The sequence below is a fragment of the Salmo salar genome, chromosome ssa28, assembly GCF_905237065.1.
Source record: "Salmo salar chromosome ssa28, Ssal_v3.1, whole genome shotgun sequence".
NCBI classification, from domain to species: domain Eukaryota; kingdom Metazoa; phylum Chordata; class Actinopteri; order Salmoniformes; family Salmonidae; genus Salmo; species Salmo salar.
In genome coordinates this window covers 12,816,658-12,839,476 of record NC_059469.1, presented here as the reverse complement: position 1 = coordinate 12,839,476, position 22,819 = coordinate 12,816,658, and the positions used below count along the sequence as shown (strand labels likewise).

The 22,819-nt window shown below is 42.0% G+C and overlaps 1 protein-coding gene across 1 annotated transcript in view; it reads left to right on the top strand.

Moving 5' to 3' along the window:
* Positions 1-6,755, top strand: part of LOC106589500 (gastrula zinc finger protein XlCGF57.1) — a 34,291-nt gene extending 27,536 nt beyond the window's left edge. The window contains exon 3 of the mRNA XM_014179560.2: positions 6,590-6,755. Within this exon, the coding sequence (XP_014035035.1) occupies positions 6,590-6,681 (92 nt within the window). The 3' untranslated portion in view covers positions 6,682-6,755. The remainder of the gene's footprint in view (positions 1-6,589) is intronic.
* Positions 6,756-22,819: the final 16,064 nt, after the last annotated feature.

Genomic DNA, 22,819 nt, shown 5'->3' with positions numbered 1-22,819 from the left:
CACAGAATGAGCAGTACGGCTGGTGGCATTGTCATGCTGGAGGGTCATGTCAGGATGAGCCTGCAGGAAGGGTACCACATGAGGGAGGAGGATGTCTTCCCTGTAACGCACAGCGTTGAGATTGGCTGCAATGACAACAAGCTCAGTCTGATCATGCTGTGACACACCGCCCCAGACCATGACGGACCCTCCACCTCCAAATCGATCCTGCTCCAGAGTACAGGCCTTGGTGTAATGCTCATTCTTTCGACGATAAACGCGAATCCGACCATCACCCCTGGTGAGACAAAACTGTGACTCGTCAGTGAAGAGCACTTTTTTCCAGTCCGGTCTGGACCAGGGACGGTGGGTTTGTGCCCATAGGCGACGTTGTTTCCGGTGATATCTGGTGAGGACCTGCCTTACAACAGGCCTACATGCCCTCAGTCCAGCTTCTCTCAGGCTATTGTGGACAGTCTGAGCACTCATGGAGGTATTGTGCGTTCCTGGTGTAACTCGGGCAGTTGTTGTTGCCATCCTGTACCTGTCCCGCAGGTGTAATGTTCAGATGTACCGATCCTGTGCAGGTGTTGTTACACGTGGTCTGCCACTGCGAGGACGATCAGCTGTCCTTCCTGTCTCCCTGTAGTGCTGTCTTAGGTGTCTCACAGTACGGACATTGCAATTTATTGCCCTGGCCATATCTGCAGTCCTCATGCCTCCTTGCAGCATGCCTAAGGCACATTCACGCAGATGAGCAGGGACCCTGGGCATCTTTCTTTTTGTGTTTTTCAGAGTCAGTAGAAAGGCCTCTTTAGTGTCCTAAGTTTTCATAACTGTGACCTTAATTGCCTACCGTCTGTAAGCTGTTAGTGTCTTAACGACTGTTCCACAGGTGCATGTTCATTAATTAAAAGGGATGTTTTTTGTTGTTACTGAGTTTAGTATGTATAAGCTGGATGTAGAAGCCTAAATGTTGTTGTCCATTAGTTTACTCCAATTAGGGGAGGGATGGTAGGTTTAGGGGAAAATATATTTTAAAAATATAGACACTACCGTTCAAAAGTTTGGGGTCACCCACTCCTCTTTCTATTCTAGTTAGAGAGACAGTTTGTGCTGTTCTGTGAAGGGAGTAGTACACAGCGTTGTACGAGATCTTCAGTTTCTTGGCAATTTCTCGCATGGAATAGCCTTCATTTCTCAGAACAAGAATAGACTGATGAGTTTCAGAAGAAGTTCTTTGTTTCTGGCCAATCTCAAAAATAGAATATATAATAAAATTTTTTGGTGACTACATGATTCCATATGTGTTATTTCATAGTATTGATGTTTTCACTATTATTCTACAATGTAGAAAATAGTACAAATAAAGATAAACCCTTGAATGAGTAGGTATGTCCAAACTTTTGACTGATACTGTATACTGAACAAAAATACACTGAGCAAAAATATAAACGCAACATGAGACAATTTCAAAGATTTTACAGAGTTACAGTTCATATAAGGAAATCTGTTCATTTAAATAAATTCATTAATCCCTAATCTATGCGTTTCACCATCGGTGATTCTAACATGTATTGACTCAGGGGTTTGAATACTTATTTAATCAAGATACACTGTATTAGTATTTTATTTCCCATACATGTTTTTTTTCTTCCCCTAACATTAGAAAGTATTTTGTGTAGATCATTGACAAAAATTACAATTCAATCAATTTTAATCCCACTTTGTAACACAACAAATTGTGGAAAAAGTAAAGGTGTATGAATACTTTCTGATACCTATTTGAATCTTTTTTTACTTTCTTTGCTTTCAGGCCCATGAGGAAGGGGTGGTATGGGGAGGGTTTTCTCTGGTCGCTGGGAGGGGGGGGGGTGGGTGGTCTGGGGGGGTGACTGACGAGCAACCGTACTTGCTAGTGGGGGTGGGAAGGGGTGGGACACATGGTTTTCTGGAGTGGGTGCGGGACATGTTGGCTGGGTGGGGGTGGAGGCCCACTTTTTATTTTCATGTTTATACAGAATTTATTATTACTTAATCTATATGTATTTCTTAATTTTATTTTTATTTTGAGTGGCAGCCTACGGGTATATAAACTTACAAATTGAAATGGATAATGTATCTGTAACTACCCCAACTAAAAAATGACAAAACAAATAAAAAGTTGGTAAAAAAAAAATAATCTCCTACTGAACTCCTACTGAGGCATGTGTAAATGTCTGCTCTGGTCTTGCTCTGTTGCAGTCTTTAAGACTATGTTTTGATTCAGTAGCGCAGGACGTGGTGAGACTCAAAGTACATTTGACAGTCGCCGGCTTGGCCTGTCATAACACATCTACCTCCCGTTCAGCATAGAAGTTGCCCAACGGCACAGATCTAGGATCAGCTTACCCTCACCCAGTGAAAAGTCTGTACAAATGGCCCATTAAGTGTACAGCAGCATCTCCCAAGATAGGATTCATGACCCCATGTGGGGTCGCCTGATTTGAAAATGAGGTCGCAAGAGAAACTTGCGCTTGGTCGGTACCCGCTAGATGTGGTTGTAATAAACAGAGCGGTTTCTGTTTTCTTCCTACAAATGTGCTCCATCTTTTGAACGGTTTAAGCTACAAAATGTTATGACCCCATCACTGCAAGATAAAACTTTCAGGAACACATATGTGTCTGCTTTTTCCCTCTACAATACCATCAATCTGCACACGGAACAGAATGGACAATACCAGGCACTAAATTAGACTGGGGGAAAGGACATCATCAATGATGATGTTCTTTTCTAATACAGAAGATCATACAACATTATTTATTGCCTGATGATCTTCTGAATTTCCCAACACCTTTCTGATGCACTTCAGTCACTTCCTTCAGATTGAAATACTGTCAAAAGTACTGTCAAACTGATTTGTAATAGAGTGCCATAGGCCCAAATAAAAAAGTAAACATTGGCCGTTGATTACTTATTTTTTTACATTGTTTGTTCGTGCAAATTTTGCCATATCAAAATGGGGTCGCGGGCCAAAAAAGACTGGGAACCCTGCTGTACAGGCTCAAAAGAGGTAACTGGCCTTGTGCAGAGTACCAGCCAGGTAGGCAGGAGTTAGGGACTGGAGGTGGGAGAAGCGGACCTGATTGTTAGTGTGGGGTTTTGTGATCTTGCTCCATGTACTGTTAGCGGTTGTCTTTATGCAACAGCTAACATGTCCTGTGGTGTGTGTGTGTGTGTGTCTCTGCGTGAGTGTGTGTCGCTCTCTCTTTATGCCGCCACTAACAGGTCTCAGACCACTGGTTATGAAAAAAGCATGGGGTAACGGTCATGTTTCCACTGTCAGAAACCCTGGCGTGTGATTGGCCGGTCAGCTCCTGATGATGCTGTAAGCAGGAAGGGTTATTCTGGGTGTCTGAATAGAGGGGACGCTATGCTACACAGGCTGTGTGACCCGTCTTTAACTGTCAGTAGGCAGCGAGATGCAGCCTTTGTGTTTGTACATGTGTTGATACCTAGTAAACACACAATGTCATCAATAAGTAATTTCGTTAGCTGGATACTAGAGCTTGTTTTTCAATGCTGGCCTTTCATATAAACAAGAAAAAAAATGAAGAAGTAAGAAAACACATCATATTGTTGCAAATGCTCAGTAAATCAGTCACTAAGTATCCTAACAGTGTTGAAGACACAATAGGGTCAAGCTCTGCAAACATTCCTTCATCAGCCTTTATCAGTTTATCACTAACATGGAGGCTTCAGAAGGATGACACGTAAAACAGCAAACACAGACAGGGAGGATTAAATAGCCATTCTCCTCCCTAATATGTGTGTGTGTGTGAGTGTGTGTGTGTGTGTGTACATGTGTGTGTCTGTCCATTAGAGGCGAGTGACATATGCTACAGCTCAGTCAGATGCGTGTCAGTCCCACAGGGGATATACTACGTACAGCTGGCCTCCATAGGGGAAAACAAACACAGACACACGCATGCTCTTCGCTCTTAAAATCTTAAAAGCCCAGTGCAGTCAAAAACGAGATTTTCTTGCATTTTTTCAGTGCCTTCAAAAAGTATTCCTACCCCTTGACTTATTCCACATTTGTTGTGTTACATCCTGAATTAAAAATTGATTAAATATATTTTTTTCTCATTTTTAGAAAATGTTGATGAATTATTGAAAATGAAATACATATTTAATTTACGTAAGTATTCACACCCCTGAGTCAATGCATGTTAAAATCACCTTTGGCAGCGATTATTCTTTAAGCTCTGTCAAGTTGGTTGTTGATCATTGCTAGACAACCATTTTCAAGCCTTCAATCTGATTTAAGTTAAAGCTGTAACTCGGCCACTCAGGAACATTCAATGTTGTCTTGGTAAGCAACTCCAGTGTATATTTGGCCCTGTGTTTTACGTTATTGTCCTGCTGAAAGGTGAATCTGTCTCCCAGTGTCTTTTGGAAAGCAGACTGAACCAGGTTTTCCACTACGGTTTTGCCTGTGTTTAGCTCTATTCTGTTTCTCCATAGTCCTTGTCGATGACAAGCATACCCATAACATGATGCAGCCACCACCATGCTTGAAAATATGAAGAGATGTACTCGTGATGTGTTGTGTTGGATTTGCCCCAAACATAACACTTTGTATTCAGGATAAAACGTGAATTGCTTTGCCACATTTTTTTTACAGTATTGCATTAGTGCTTTGTTATATTAAAAGAGATTTTCACATGGCCCAATATATTAGGCTATCGGTATTACTGGGTTGTATCAGCCAATAAGCTAGACATAGTTTGAAGAGAGTAGAGTTGGAGAGAGAATAGACACTTGCACTTTCTCTTGAGCTACTTTTTATAGCCTACCTTTTAGGAGCGGGACAATTTTCATACGGAGACAAATATGGGTGATCAATATTTATTTGTAGGCAATGTATTAAACAATAGCCTAATCATATTTAATTTAATTTCCATTGGAAAGATAACTGTCCCATGCTTCTCCGTCCATGTATAGGCTGTAGTGTGGTCCTTTGTACAGTAGCTCAGTTGGTAGAGCATGGCGCTTGTTTCCCGGGACCCCCCATATGTAAAATGTATGCCCACGACTGTAAGTCGCTTTGGATGAAAGCGTCAGCTAAATGGCATATATTAGTATAGCCTAGGCCTACTCATTTAATTGAGACGACACACGCACTTGATCTTACAGGGATGGCTACTGAACTTGAAGCAGCAAGAATGATGAGAGCGGACACTTGCTCTTGAGCTACGTTTTGCATATAGGATATAGCCTACCTTTTAGGAGCGGGACGATTTGCAGGCAGAGACAAATAAATGGCTAATCAGTATTTATTGAAAATGAAAAGGTATGTGTGCATTGCGCTGTTTCCTTTTCAATGATGATCACATTTTTGGTTTGCATCTCAACTCACGTTGGTTGAGTGGCCATCGGGGAGGCAGGTAGCCTAGTGGTTAGAGTGTTGGGCCGGTGACTAAAAGGTTGCTGGCTCGAATCCCCGTGCTGACAAGGTAAAAACCAGTTGTTTTTCCACTGAGCAAGGCAGTTAACTCCCGGGTGCCGAAGATGTTAAGGCAGCCCCCGCACCTCTCTGATTTAGAGGGGTTGGGTTAAATGCGGAAGACAAATTCAGTTGTACAACTGACTAGGTATCTCCCTACACTTCTTTTTTTTTGTATTTTTATATATATATATATATATATATATATATATATTGTTTTTTCCCCCCACACTCCAAAAACAAACGTACACATAGGAACAACAAGTTACAGACACACACAAACAATGACTATATTTAATCTGGCCAAAGTGGCAAACATCCCCATCCCTAGTGCCTGCATTATTGTTTGCCACTTTGCCTTAAATTGTACCAATTTGTTTTTCTAGGTCGCCCATTTTATTTCAATATTTTTCAAGATACGTGATAATAATAGAATCGTCCAGACCATTGTGTATGTCAGGACACACCCACATGCCAGGTCTTGAAATATGCCAACCTGGTCTCAGAGCATTTCGTATTATTCTGTACGTAAATCCGAGAAACTCCATTTAGTGTGATATGTTATGTTTTTGGTATATGGTATGTATTAATTTGTGGCGGTCCATCAACCATTTCATAAGATATGTTACGAATTACAATTTGTATGATACATTACGAATTTGCAAAACATGTTATATGTTACGAATTTGAAAAACGTGTTATATGTTACGAATTCGCAAAACTTATGATATATTACAAAGCTAGCACGCTAACGTTATCTAGGCTAGGGGTTAGGGTTAAGGTTAGGGTTGTCACATCTGCTCCTGCCCTCTGGTGTTCATCCCGTGTCTTCTTGACCTGCAATTACTCCCCCTGTACACACTCTCTCACTCTCTCTCCCTCTCCCTCTCTGTGTGATTGTGTGGTTGGAGACAGGTGTGCTGAGTCAGAGCAGATCCCTACCAGCTGCAACTCGTTCCATAATAAAGACCTCTACAAATACTCAGTCCTGCCACTTCCACTCTGCCAGATTGTAATCTCTGCTCAGTCAGTCATGATTCTAGCCATTTATGATTATTCAAGATCCTGTTACTCTGCTGTGCTTGTTTCCCTGCCTGACACTGTTTATCCTCTCATTGCAGTTACCGCTCTGTCTCCTACCTTGCTCTGGATTTTACTCACCACCACTACCTTGGATTCCACTCAGGACCTGTTTACCCTGTTCTACTCATAACTCCAACCTCAGTCTCCACATCTGTTTTTTCTGCAACTCATCTGAGCTTCCCCAGATCTGTACTCCATATCTCCCTGTGTAACAATAAATATTTTGGTTCATTCATTCCTGTTTCCTCATCTGAGTCTGCTCTTGGGTTCCCCTGTGTCGCGTAACAAGAGTTAAGTTTAGGAGTTAGGTTAACTGTATTATCACATATTTTTGATCATTGTTGAGTGATCTCTGTAGTGTACCATTGCAAATATGTGATTGGAACAGTAGCAACAGAACATATGAGGCAACAAACGTGTCTAAATAGCATTGTTGTCTGAAAAGCATCTAAACAATGTTGTTGATGGGAAATAAAGGTTTTCACATCTTTATTCCTTCATTTCACCTTTTGTTGTCAAAATAAATGCCAACTCCAGCCAAACTAATTCCATAAATTTGTGGCAGCTACGCTAACTGCAGCTAAATTCTTTATGACGGCAGCTATGTTTGTTTATGTTGGACAAGTGAAAACTCCCTAATCCCAGAATTCCATTCACTATAAGATGCAAATAAACAAGGTCAAAGATGGCTGCGCCCATTGCACGAAAAATATAAACTTAGTTTGGCCACTTTTCAGCATTTTTGAAATAGTCGATGTATTTGTTCATTTAATTTGCGGGGGATTTCAAGTCCATAGGTTGTAGAAACGGGGGATGGTATCATGGGGGGGTGTGGTGTCAAGAAATATTACTATAATGTGGGATTAATCAATAAATGGGGGGCAAACACATGAGAAGTTTATAAGGTAAATACAAATAAAACCCTTGGAAAAAGGGGTCTGACCTGGCAACCCTGAGTAAGGATAGTTACAATCTAAGTCAGTCGAGTTAACCATATTTGGTCTGACAGACGTTTATGTAACAACCAGAATGCATTGTATGATGTCAACAAACATGGCACCACACATAGCTGACATTTAGCTTCGCATTAGCTCATCATAATCAGTACATCGTTACAAAAAGTATTTTACACACATCATATGTGTCCATTGTAATATATGCAAGAATCAGAATGCATGATTTGACACCAGTACTTGAAAATATGTGAATAACACAGTACATACATTATAAATATGTACGGTGTGCTACAGTACAAACAACAGCATGATATACAAAAACTATAATTATAACGTAATAAGACATTTACTTTGATAGAAACGCACATGTGTCCACACGTGTCCAAAGTTATTATTAGTAAGGAAAACTACAATGAAGGCAATGTGGGCGCCAGCCGGAAAATCTACCAGGTGGAAAAAGTTTGAGCAGGCTCTGTTCTGACTGGAGATGCACAAATGTCTGCATACTTGATCTGGGGAAACACTGGGGAAGTGCTTGGGCTCTCATCGAAGAGAGAAGTTTGTCTGTCTCAGTAATGCCTCAAGCATAAATGTTAGAAAATAAAAGTTGTCAGAAAATAATTTGAAATTGACAAGTTGAAACACAGCCTCTAGATAATTAGCAGGCTGCATACCTTGGCTTGAGGGCAGAACGGGTTAACTATCCTGTTGTGTAACAATCACATTTTGGAACAGTGAGTGCATTCTGACATCGTACATAAAAAAATCTCATGCTGCAGCGACTGTTAGAGATATTTGAAACTCACTCGTGAAAAGGTTAAAGGGTTAAGGTTAGGGTTAGGGGAAGGGTTAGCTAACATGCTAAGTAGTTGCAAAGTAGCTAAAAAGTAGTAAGTAGTTGAAAAGTTGCTAATTAGCTAAAATGCTAAAGATGTCCGTGATGAGATTCTAACTCGCAACTTTGGGTTGCTAGACATTCGCGTTATATGCTCGCCCATCCCCCCCGACCAACCACCTTACTTTTGTTTTTGCCTTAAGTAACCATCTTTCTAATGTAACCATACCAAGTGTAACATATCATACTAAATGGAATGTCTCAGATTTACATAAAGAATAATGCCAAATGTTCTGAGACCAGGTTGCAACATGCAGACAGATGGATTTATAGTAGTTTACATTGTAAACCAACTTTCTAGATCCACCCATAACTTCTGTACTTTAGCATTCCCAGAAAGCATGGTTTATTGAGCCATTATTAGTTTTACACATGACTCTGCCATTGTGCTGTAACATTTGTGAATTTTGTCTCTTGTATAATTAATTATATACATTGGTTTATACTGTGTACATTTTCGTTAATTTTGTTAGTTATGCTCCAACTTTCCCTACATCTTGTGCCAACATCAGTTCTTTTTAATTCTTGATTCCAATCGTTTATATATTTTTTTTTACATGTGGACCAATTTATTGGCAAATTCTGAAAAGCTATCCAAGAATTGTTCCTCCACTTCTTTCCATTATCAATATTTATTTACACACAATGTAGTACACTATAGCTTAATCATAATGAAGTAAATTTTCTTGGAAAGATAACTGCAAGGTGATTCTCCGCATAGCCTCTGGAAGATATTTGGGGTTGGTGGTGTTGTGATTTTTTTCACCGAGAGTGGTGGGGGGGGGCTGAGAATTTTTTTGCCTGCACTACAGATGGCTATATCGGTCTTCTAGTACAGGACAAAGGCCCAGTGCACTACTTTTGACATTTTATTTTGTTATTAATATATTTATTTTCATTCTGATTTTTCAGTGCAGCACCCTCGACTATGTGTATTGATACGCCATCGAAAATTGTATTAATAACGTTACCATACTCAAAGGAATATTCCATTTCTGCTTTTTTGTTTTTTACCCATCTACCAATAGGTGTGCCTTTCAATGCAAGGAATTGAAAATCCTCCTTGTCTTTGTGGTCGAATCTGTGTTGGAAATTCACTGCTCGACTAAGAGACCTTACAGATAATTGTATGTGTGAGTTACAGAGATGAGGTAGTCATTCAAAAATCATGTTAAACACTATTATTGCACACAGAGTGAGTTCATGCAACTTATTATGTGACTTGTTAAGCACATTTTTACTCCTGATCTTATTTAGGCTGCACTAACAAAGGGGTTGAATACTTATTGACTCAAGACATTTAAGTCTTTCATTTTGTATTAATTCATAAAAAATTCTAAAAACATAATTCCACATTGACATTATGGGATATTGTGTGTGGGCCAGTGATAGAAAATCTCAATTTAATCAATTTAAAATTACAGCTGTAACACAAAAAAATGTGGAAAAAGTCAAGGGGTGTGAATACTTTCTGAAGGCAAATAAATATATTTCCATAATATGAGGTTGGAATAATACTGTGAAATTGTGAAAATGATGGTAATGCCCTTTTAGTGTAAGAGCTGTTTGAAATTGAAATTTCAGCATGTTTTGGTGGGATGGAGTATTGGCCTGCCTGGTGACATCACCAGACGATAAATTAGACCACTCCAAGACAGTCCTAGCTAAATTCTTGCCTGAGAAATTGCTCTTTGCTAAGAAGCTAGTTTTGTTTATTTTTGACCATTTTAATTGAAAACAATCCAAGTAAGGTACATCATTTTTATCCATTAATGATTTGATATTGAGATAAAAACATCTGCATTGGACCTTTAACAAGCAGGGAATAGTCCAACTGTATGATTAGGGATGGTTGGTTGGACACGGTAACTGGCGAGGGTGTGTACTTCATCATAGATTCATACAAAATATGACCAATTGCCTTGCGTGTTTTCCTGTCAAGTGTGCATGTGGTTGATAGATGTTGCAATATTGTGAATCATTGGCTGCACAATTAGTATATATTACCTTATCAATACTAGAACTGACAAAACAATACAACCAAACCCTGTCTACTGTACAGTACATTAGTACATATCATAATCTGGAAAATTGGCATTTTGACAGGGGAGGAACAGGAGGGTGTCTGCCTTTGTTTAGTGGGGGGTCATTATGAAGAGAAACCTAAGAGAATGAGCTGGGGGTCTCCCCTGTAGTGTGGCCTGATGTTGATCACATCCTATTAGGAACACTGTGTGTGTGTGTGTGTGTGTGTGTGTGTGTGTGTGTGTGTGTGTGTGTGTGTGTGTGTGTGTGTGTGTGTGTGTGTGTGTGTGTGTGTGTGTGTGTGTGTGTGTGTGTGTGTGTGTGTGTGTGTGTGTGTGTGTGTGTGTGTGTGTGTGTGTGTGTGTGTGTGTGTGTGTGCTTGCGTATCCTATTAGGGACAATGAGGGGAGGTCCCCGGGGCCTGGCTAAATGAACAGGGTCATCAGTCTCTGATACTTGCTGCTGTCAGGGACTGAGGATGGGAGGGGAGGAGATGGGATGGGTGGGTGGGTGGAGAGGTAGGGGGGCAGCAATGAAACAGCCCCCCACCGCGGATGACCTAGTTGGGCTGGGTGGTGGGTTATTGGCTGTGGGTGTTGGGGCTGGGGGTATAGAACGGGATGGGGATAAATGGAAACTGAGGTGTGGAATGAGTGAGGCTGGGTGTAGTATAGGGTACTGGGCTGGGCTGTGGGGGTTGGGAATGGAAATGAATGAACCAAAAATCTTTGTTGGAAAAGTGTTAATCTGCTGGATTTGAAATCATGAGACAAAATTATGAGGATATTATAAGCGAAAAGAGACAGACAAAAATAACTTTTAACATTTTAAATCCAAGAGATGAGTATGTAATCTTAATATTCTGTCCTGCTGATACACCCACTGACACTGAGCTCAAAGAGAGACAAAGGGGAGGAAAGGTGTGTGTGTGTGTGTGTGTGTGTGTGTGTGTGTGTGTGTGTGTGTGTGTGTGTGTGTGTGTGTGTGTGTGTGTGTGTGTGTGTGTGTGTGTGTGTGTGTGTGTGTGTGTGTGAGAGAGAGAGAGATATCAAAGGTGAGTCCAGAGGAGGACACCCAGAGTTTTCCACCCATATCGCCACACTCCCTAATCTAAACTAATCCCATTTAGTGAGTTTCCTAAACAAATGCAGGGAGGATAACAGATGTATCTGGGATAACAGTCTTGTCCTTACATAATCTCCCCCTCCCAGAGCTCCCTGTAATCCCCTCTCTGAACAGGAGAGTAACATTAAACAATGCTAGCTGATGTGTTAGGAATCCCAGGAAATGAGGGCAGACATTTCAGCAGGTAGTAATCCTCCTCTAATTGAGCTCTTAACAGAGAGCAGTGAGCTCTGAGCCCTGGGCCGGGCAGAGACATGAACCTGCTTTCCACAAGGGCGGCATGGGGTCCCACTGACACACAGCAGGGGTGGAGGCTGAGTTATTACTGGTACGAGTGTGTGTGTGTATGTATGCGCGTGCGTGCGTACAGTGAGATAGGGAGTGTGTATGTTGAATAGATCATGATTCTATTCTGTTCTAGTAGTCCACCTAAAGGAGAGCGGTGCTCCTAACCTTATCTGTCCTCAGGAGTAGAACAAACTCCAGTGTGATCCATCCAGAATCTGACACTCTACATGCTCTGATGCTTCAAGGCTCTGGACCTCGTCACAGAAACGCTGATCAGATAAGTTGACGAGTGGAGCTCAGCCCTACTGCAGCCTAGAGATGCAGCCATGATAGCCTGACACCTGGCAGCGGGCCAATAAAGGTCAGCCTAGCCAATTAGCCTTCAGTCTGTCTTTGAGAGCTGGAGGAGATGGGCTAAGAGTCATGGATCCACCGGGCTTCTGAGAATGGTCATCTACTTGTAGAGTTGCTGGGAATGCTTTTTAAGGTCCGGGAGAATGGCATATTTACCTAGGCCGTCATTGTAAATAAGAATTTGTTCTTAACTGACAACCCTAGTTAAATAAAGGTTAAATAAAACAAAACAAAAGATATATATATACTCAGCAAGGATGTAGGAAGGGAGAGATGTAACGGATGATGGAAAGAAGGAAGGATCTAGTGAAGGATGGATGGAAGGAAGGATATAAAGAAGGATGTGAGGAACTAGATGATGTAGTTCCATAAGGGCTAAATGCTAACTCAAGTTAGGGTTCAGCCCATAGTAACGAACGACTTGTGATTATGTGGTGAAATTCATTCATTTATCATCCCAACAAATAAGGAATGACCCTTAGCTTTGTTCAAACAGAAACGTCCTAATTGATCATTGGACCATGACCTGTATTTCACTACAGCACAATAAGACCATAACAGCGGATCGCAGTATGAATGGGTCAGAGAGGACCACCTCCCTCATTATAAACCCCAACCATAAACAAACAGGATGTGGATGACAGGACCTACAGGGTCACCAAGGACATGCTTATGGCTAAAAGTACACACACACTCCCCCCCACAGTGGTATAAGAAGAGCTTTTCCTTTCCTTAAGTGTCTGGCCTGATCTGCTTTGCGTCTCTTATCTCTCCATTTCACACCAGGGTCATCTGGCATGCACGCACGCACACAAACACACGCACACGCACACACACACACACACACACACACACACACACACACACACACACACACACACACACACACACACACACACACACACACACACTCCATGCACACAGTACACACTCTTTGGCACACACTCTCCACTAAGCCTCTGTGAATCTCAGAGACTAATTAAGGTGAGGTGCAGCTTGCAGCCTCCCCCCACTGACACTCTGACTGCTCTAGGGTGTGTCTCTCTGGCAGCAATCACTGGATGGAACAGCCTCAGCCTCCTATCGATGGAAATAAATGGGAGACTGCCCCCCCTCACACACCTCCAGCCTGATCACCAAGAGAAGTTAATAACATTTCCTGGTTGATGTAAATTACCAGTCCGGTGAGGTCATCAGCTAGAGACCAAAGTTCATTAGCTCTAGGTCCGTATTGCTATAGAGGCTGTGATTAGTTCTCCGGTCTGATTGGTTGGCCTCCAGGCAGGCCTATAGGGCTCTGCTCTTCTGTGCTGGGTGAGTTATGGCTGTAATTTAGACTTGATTACATACACCATTACTTCAGGTCTTATTAGGCTGTCACTCAGGGGGCTGGGGGGAGAGGGGGGGGGGTAAAACTAAATCTAACCGATTGGTGTTTGAAACAGTGACAAGTGGCATCTGTATTGTAGCCTACTCGTCTTGTGTTGTTCTAGAAATATACTGTATGCCTGGAATAAGTTAATGTTTAAACATTGGGATTGATAACCATTTGGTTATGTTCAGCCTACTGTGCAAAATTTGGAGTGTTCTACCCTAAAGAATTTCATAATTCCAATCCAGAACTACATGACAGCATTTCGTAGTTCATCTCGAGTCGCATAAGAACTACATCCGGGTTTCAGGTTAGATCTCATACAAATAGACATACAGTCTTTCTCTTTCTCACTCCGTCATGGAACTCAGAACTCCTGATGGTTCCATGTCTGTTCCATCATGTCTTCATCAGCGTGTGGATGAAACTGGCTCCTCTCTCTGTGCTCTACTCTCTGTATGATCATAAATCACTGTGTCGTAACCCAACCCTGACCTCAGGGTCACGCTTTTACAGATGAACACTTCATAACGGAACAATCTGCTCCACATAGGACTGCAGACAAAAGACATCCAACCTGATCCTCCCACCCAGGATGCCTGCTCTGATCTGACCTTGGTCTCTCATCCATGGAAGCAGGATAAACACATCAACAGGGAAACTGACCATATCTCAATCAATTTGATCTGTGACCGTAATCTGTCTATAATCTTTTTGGTTTCAGCGATGGTGTGTCAATCAACTGAAAGGTTGCAGTGATAAGGGGATATGATGATGTTGATATTGAAATATCTGACTGGCGATTACGGTCTTATTTCAGGGTCAGTTGAGCGTTGTTAAGAGCTTTTCTGGCTTGCTACATGACTGCCTGCATTCCTGTGACATCATCATACATGATCAGAACACACAGCAAATTTTCCAGTGTTAAATCAACAGTGTTACATTTAACACTGGGCCAGTGTCTATATGGGTCCGCACTTTTGAAATTAACACTGAGCATAGTGCTGATGCTGTCACATTTTGTCAGTGCTATTGCATAACACTGAAAGTGTTAATTCCCTAACACCATACATATTATGTTTAACATTAGGAAGTGTATATAGTTTGCATTATTTTAACCATTACAACAAGAGGTCCGTATCTCTTGACAGGACATTACAATAATATTTACAAGTCTAGTCTTTATTACCACATAGTGATGGGTCGTTCGCGAACGAGTCGGCTCTAAGAGCTGGCTCTTGTAGGTGAACGTTGGGAACCGGCTCGCATATCAGAAGAGCCAAATCTATTTATTAAAAAATAAAAAAATAAAGATATGAATAACCAAAAGATTCAAATGAATAGAATTAACTAATTCAATGAACTAAAAAATAAATAAAATAAATGGGCCTAAATGCTCAAGCGCACACACATTCGTTCTGATTGTCTGCTCAGACTAACAGCCTCGCCTGTTGTTCCTGTCAATCAGACACGCAGTTTCAACCAATGAACCAAAGATGCGTGAGGGAGGGCCGAGCCAATTCACTCACAGTCACACACTTAGCAGCCGAGGAGAGAGAGGAAGGACAGCTGTGAAAACAACAGCTGGAAAATGAGTTGGAAGCACAGTAGCATTTGGATGCATTTTAATAATGTAGACAATGTTAGAGCACGGTGTAGAATTTGCCAAAACAAAATCTTATATAAAGCCAGTTTTGCACACAACCTACACTGGCGTATGCGAACTGTGCACCCAACTGTGAAGCTAGCTGTAGCGGAGCTTCGAGAAACTAGCGGGCTGCTAGTGATAGTGGTGGAGCCAGCACCTCCACACATGGAGTCTTCTATGGACCAGTTTATGCCAAAGTCTATGTCTGTCCCAAAACAAGGCCAAATTGATATTGCATTGGCTAAAATGATTGCCACCGATTTCCAGCCATTTTCGATCATGGAGGACAGAGGTTTTATAGCAATAGTCTAAATCCAATGTACACAATTCCAAGCAGGAAAACCCTTTCAAAATCCCTTATTCCACAACTGTACGAGAGCACAGGCTTCAACGCGGGAAAGAGTCCAAAAAGCTTCTGCAGTACTGACTGCTACTGACTGCTACCACTGACTGCTGGACATCAAGGGTAACCACTTCTTACATGTCAGTTACATATCACTTCATTGAAGATTTTGTCGATGTCTAGCTGTCTTCTGGACTGCTTTGAGTTCAGGGACAGACACACCTCAGAGAACTTGGCAGAGGAACTGTTGAGAGTGGCCAGAGAATGGCAAGCAGATGGAAAAGTGGTCTGTTGTGCTAGCGACAATGCAGCTAACATAACCAAAGCCATGAAAATGTTAAAATGGACCCATCATCCATGTCTTGCCCACACAATCTACCTGATTATAAGAGATGCTCTGAAGGTGATAAAGCCCACTCTGTACAAAGTGAAATACTTCCACAGGAGCACAGTAGGTGCTGAAAAACTAAAGTCTACACAACGCCAGATGGGGATGCCTGAGCTGAGGCCTAAACAAGACTGCACTACAAGGTGGAATTCAACATTTTATATGTTGAAGCGGTTTCTTGAGTCAAAGGATGCCATCATCTCTACCCTGGCCATTGTCAATGCACCTGTTGATGCTCTGACCCAAGAGGAATGGGAGGTGGTGGAGGAGGTGTGCAGAGTCCTGGAACCCTTTGAGCAGGTCACTCTGGAGATCAATCAATCAATCAAATGTATTTTTATATAGCCCTTCGTACATCAGCTGATATCTCAAAGTGCTGTACAGAAACCCAGCCTAAAACCCCAAACAGCAAGCAAAGCATGTGAAAGAAGCACGGTGGCTAGGAAAAACTCCCTAGGAAAAACTCCCTAGAAAGGCCAAAAACCTAGGAAGAAACCTAGAGAGGAACCAGGCTATGAGGGGTGGCCAGTCCTCTTCTGGCTGTGCAGGGTGGATATTATAACAGAACATGGTCAAGATGTTAAAATGTTAAAATGTTCATAAATGACCAGCATGGTCAAATAATAATAATCATAGTAGTTGTCGAGGGTGCAACAAGCACGTCCGGTGAACAGGTCAGGGTTCCATAGCCGCAGGCAGAACAGTTGAAACTGGAGCAGCAGCACGGCCAGGTGGACTGGGAACAGCAAGGAGTCATCATACCAGGTAGTCCTGAGGCATGGTCCTAGGGCTCAGGTCCTCCGAGAGAAAGACAGAAAGAGAGAAAGAGAGAATTAGAGAGAGCATATTTAAATTCACACAGGACACCGGATAAGACAAGAGAAATACTCCAGATGTAACAGACTGACCCTAGCCCCCCGACACATAAACTACTGCAGCATAAATACTGGAGGCTGAGACAGGAGGGATCAGAAGACACTGTGGCCCCATCCGATGATACCCCGGACAGGGCCAAACAGGCAGGATATAACCCCACCCACTTTGCCAAAGCACAGCCCCCACACCACTAGAGGGATGTCTCCAACCACCAACTTACCGTCCTAAGACAAGGCCGAGTATAGCCCACAACGATCTCCGCCATGGCACAACCCAAGGGGGGGCGCCAACCCAGACAGGAAGACCACGTCAGTGACTCAACCCACTCAAGTGACGCACCCCTCCCATGGACGGCATGAAAGAACACCAGTAAGCCAGTGACTCAGCCCCTGTAAAAGGGTTAGAGGCAGAGAATCCCAGTGGAAAGAGGGGAACCGGCAAGGCAGAGACAGCAAGGGCGGTTCGTTGCTCCAGCCTTTCCGTTCACCTTCACACTCCTGGGCCAGACTATACTTAATCATAGGACCTACTGAAGAGATAAGTCTTCAGTAAAGACTTAAAGGTTGAGACTGAGTCTGCGTCTCTCACATTGGTAGGCAGACCATTCCATAAAAATGGAGCTCTATAGGAGAAAGCCCTACCTCCAGCCGTTTGCTTAGAAATTCTAGGGACAATTAGGAGGCCTGCGTCTTGTGACCGTAGCGTACGTGTAGGTATGTACGGCAGGACCAAATCGGAAAGATAGGTAGGAGCAAGCCCAAGATCAGTGGAGAGAGGTACAGGTAAGCAGTTATTACTACATCATTATTTAATCCAGTATTATATATGTATATGAGCAGTAGATGACAATGTAATATCAGTAGACAAAACATGAACCTGAACTAATAAGTTACTGTTCTCTCTTTTCAGCTATGTGACAGCCTCAAAAATGATACTCTTGTGTAAGGGTCTGCAGCGAATCACAGCCAGCCGCCAGAGAGAAGCAAATGTAACCACAGGACATGTGACAGAGTTGATGGACACCCTATGTTCATCAATGGACAGAAAGTTCCACAGAATGGAATATAATCACGTGCTATCAGAAACCACTGCACTTGACCCCAGGTTGAAGAAGTTAGCCTTCAGTGATGCCAGAGTGATTGAGGCTCTTCAAAGAATAACCTCAGCAGCAGGGAGGGACAGCCCCAGCAGTCAGCTGGCTCAGGCACCAGGGCAACAGGAAGAAGAGGGAGCAGATGGAGCAGAAGCACCAGCAGTAGTGCCACAAACGTCTGCTGTTTGGATGCTGTTTGACGAGAGAGCAACTGGGGATGCAGCACGAAGGAATCCCTCAGCAGATGCCATAATGGAGCTCCGATCCTATTTGGAGGATCTGCAGATCCTCTGAACTGGTGGAAGAACAAGGCCTCTGTCTACCCACGGCTTACTAAAGTCATGACAGGGAGACTCTGCATAGTGGCCACATCCGTTCCCTCTGAGAAGGTCTTCTCGAAAACGTGACAAATAATTACTGAGAGCAGAAACCGCATCAGCCCCTCGAAAGTGAGGCAGCTTGCATTTCTGAATTATTTTTCTTTGATATGTTGCAATATTCTATTATGTTGTTGAAATTGTATTTGTTTTGAATGGTTACATTTATATGCACTTTGTTTATATACATTAAAAAAGTTATACTTTAAATGCAAATGTTTAATAGCATTCTTTTTCATAACAAACCAATGCATTTTTAAATACATTGTGGTTAAGGTAGAGTATGATTTCAATTAATAATTTAATTAGAATTGTTTTAACACCAAACATAGTCAAACTATCACAACCTGTTTGACTTGAAAAAATACAAAAGAGCCAAAAGCAGCGGCTCTTTTTGGTGAGCTGTGCCGAACCAGCCGGCTCTAATGACCATCACCGCATACATTTATATAAGTATTTATACAGACTTAAAAATTGGCAGCAGACATGCTCAGACTTTAATTATGATAACCGTAGACCATTTAAACTGGGACAATGCCCCCACTAACGGGTGGCCAAAAATAACGATTTGAAAGCCACGCCCCCACTAGGCCACGCCTCCAATATCATTTCCCAGTGTGTCTTGCCTTTTCAAGTGAATTGTAGAGTTACCACCCATGACCCTATTTGTTAGTGACAGAGACATGCTTATTGAATGTGTTAATTTATTTCTGTGGATCTCACCATGTGAGTTCCTACTTTAGGTGAATGTTATCATCAAAATGAAACTGTTTATGACAATACATAAACTCATCAAAAAAAGAAACGACCTCTCACTGTCAACTGCGTTTATCTTAATGTGTAAATATTTGTATGAACATAACAAGATTCAACAACTGAGACATAAACTGAACAAGTTTCACAGACATGTGACTAACAGAAATTGAATAATGTGTCCCTGAACAAAGGGGTGGTCAAAATCAAAAGTAACAGTCAATATCTGGTGTGGACACCAGCTGCATTAAGTACTGCAGTGCATCTCCTCCCCATGGACTGCACAAGATTTGCCAGTTGTTTCTGTGAGATGTTACCCCACTCTTCCACCAAGGCACCTGCAAGTTCCCGAACATTTCTGGGGGGAATGGCCCTAGCCCTCCGATCCAACAGGTCCCAGACGTGCTCAATGGGATTGAGATCCGGGCTCTTTGCGGACCATGGCAGAACACTGACATTCCTGTCTTGCAGGAAATCACGCAGAGAACGAGCAGTATGGCTGGTGGCATTGTCATGCTTGAGGGTCATGTCAGGATGAGCCTGCAGGAAGGGTACCACATGAGGGAGGAGGATGTCTACCCTGTAACGCACAGCGTTGAGATTGCCTGCAATGACAACAAGCTCAGTCTGATGATGCTCTGACACACCGCCCCAGACCATGACGGACCCTCCACCTCCAAATCGATCCTGCTCCAGAGTACAGTCCTCGGTGTAATGGTCAGTTCTTCGACGATAAACGTGAATCCGACCATCAGCCCTGGTAAGACCAAACTGCGACTCGTCAGTGAAGAGCACTTTCTTCCAGTCCTGTCTGGTCCAGCGACGATGGGTTTGTGCCCATAGGCGACGTTGTTTCCGGTGATGTCTGGTGAGGACCTGCCTTACAACAGGCCTACAAGCCCTCAGTCCAGCCTCTCTCAGCCTATTGCGGACAGTCTGAGCACTGATGGAGGGATTGTGCGTTCCTGGTGTAATTCTGGCAGTTGTTGTTGCCATCCTGTACCTGTCCCGCAGGTGTTATGTTCGGATGTACCGATCCTGTGCAGGTGTTGTTACACGTGGTCTGCCACTGCGAGGACGATCAACTGTCCTTCCTGTCTCCCTGTAGCGCTGTCTTAGGTGTCTCACAGTACGGACATTGCAATTTATTTCCCTGGCCACATCTGCAGTCCTCATGCCTCCTTGCAGCATGCCTAAGGCATGTTCACGCAGATGAGCAGGGACCCTGGGCATCTTTCTTTTGGTGTTTTTCAGAGTCAGTTGAAAGGCCTCTTTAGTGTCCTAAGTTTTCATAACGTCTGTAATCTGTTAGTATCTTAACGACCGTTCCACAGGGGCATGTTCATTAATTGTTTATGGTTCATTGAACAAGCATGGGAAACAGTGTTTAAACCCTTGACAATGAAGATCTGTAAAGTTATTTAGACTTTTCTGAATTATCTTTGAAAGACAGGGTAGTTTCTTTTTTTGCTGAGTTTTATATCATAAGGCCTTACTTTGATGGCCAAGTTTCACCCACATCAGGCCTGCAAGTGACATTATGCTAGCTTGCAAGGTGATGTGTTATGCCCATCAATATCCATCCAAATTTGGCATTTGTATTCAACTGCAACCTGCATTCAGAATGGTTGTCAGGGTTATGTCACGATCGTCATATGAAGGAGACCAAGGCGCAGCGTGGGTATCGCTCCACATCTTTATTTATTTGTATAACTATGCAGGACATACAATAAACTATAAACAAAACAACAAACCGTGACGAAGAGGTGCAACATGCACTAACTCAAAATAATCTCCCACAAACCCAAGTGGGGGAAAACAACTACTTAAATATGATCCCCAATTAGAGACAACGATGACCAGCTGCCTCTAATTGGGAATCATACAAAAAACCCAACATAGAAAAAAGAAACTAGAACACAACATAGAAAATGTAAACTAGACAAAACCCCCCAGTCACACCCTGACCTACTATACCATTGAAAAATATGAGCTCTCTATGGTCAGGATGTGATAGGTTAGGAGTTCAAACAAACAAAACTACCTAAACCATTTAAACTGCAACAACCATTTCAGTAATGGATACAATAAATCGAACTAACTGATTGGATTAGTTTAGAAAAAAATATATTTTTTAGCTTTGTGTAGCATAAGATTAATCAATCAATCAATGTACATGCAAAATCACAGGTATTAAAAACAATCCTCAAAAAAATCTAGCTGCAGTTGAGCATGCTGGGAAATATGATACATTTTGGCACTGGTTATTAACACCAACACTGTGGTTCTTTTACACAACTGAGTGTTAATTTCACTCTTAAAGAGTTAATTTTACTCTTGAATCAACACTAGAAATGTTACACAAAAAAAATCAACTCTAGGTAACACCGGCTAATTTGCTGTGCAGTCGTCAGGAGTGTCTGTCTTTCTACTCCATATTCTGATAGCCAAATTAACAAAGAAGATATTGTATTTAATATTCATAAAGGGGATCAAACATAAAAGGCAGAATGAAAGGTGGAACAATACAGTTTTAAGAAAGGTACAATTTTATATATAGATTGGTTTTGTTTTTCATTCCCTGCTAAGGGGGAAAAATTGAAAAAGCTATCAGTCAGGTAAGTCTGGCCCTCTGTGTTGTCTCCAGAAATGATGAATGTCTGTTGGTTATGGGGGACATGATGGAGACTTGTCAATAAAGCCTTAATAAGAACAGGAAATAGGATATTGACAGGCTAGGCTAAATTCTGTCACTCTGTCATGATCCAATCAAATCTTATCATAACCCTAAATGATCCAGTTGAGTGATTCCTCACGAAACCCAGTCAAAAAAAGACCATGATTTTGGGGACACAAAATGTCATCCATAGAATAATACTGGAGGAAGAATTGTTGACATATTTTACATTTGTATCTAAAAGCATAGTTGAGAAATAATTGATCAAAGTTGCCATATTTATGACATTTTGGCCTTACCCCGGCCTCCTTTAAGACTCAATAATGTTTCATCTGTAGATGCTACAAAGCAGACATTGGTGTCATATGAAGCTTTACCGTTTGCTCTGTAATACGAGTAATATAAAAATGGAAATCTTTTTTTTTACATGAATTTATGATATTGAAAAATATAAACATTAATTGTTGAAAATAATATACTCTATGTGCCTATCAAAGTTTCAGAGTGGGATCTCTGCTTGTTCTGTGGCAGGTAGCCTAGCGGTTAGAGGGTTGGGGCAGTAACCAAAAAGTTGCTGGTTTGAATACCCGAGCTGACAAGGTGAAAAAATCTGACGATGTGCCCTTGAGCAAGGCACTTAACCCTAACTTGTTCCAGGGGCGCCACACTACTATGGATGACAGTGTAAAACAACACATTTCACCGAAACCTATCCGCTATAGCGTATGTGATAATAAAACAAAACAAAAATTCTGGCCCATTTTACACAGAGAAATTAGCATAGTAAACAATGTATTGCACATCCTGCAAATTACCAACAGAGGGCGAACATAAAAATAAAATTAAATTCACATTCAATATGTTGGCAAGGTTTATTGGATCATAACTCTGAGTTATTCTATGGATTACATTTCGTGAAAATCCCCAAAATCATGGTCTTTCTGTCTGGGTTTCTTGAGGAATCACTCAGTTATGGAATAAGAAATCAAATCCTCCACCAAAAAGAACAAGTAGATTTGATCTGTTGATGTATGAATGTTTGCGTATCTGTGTTGTCTTCCTGGCTGGGACCCTCTTACAGAAATAATACAACTCAAG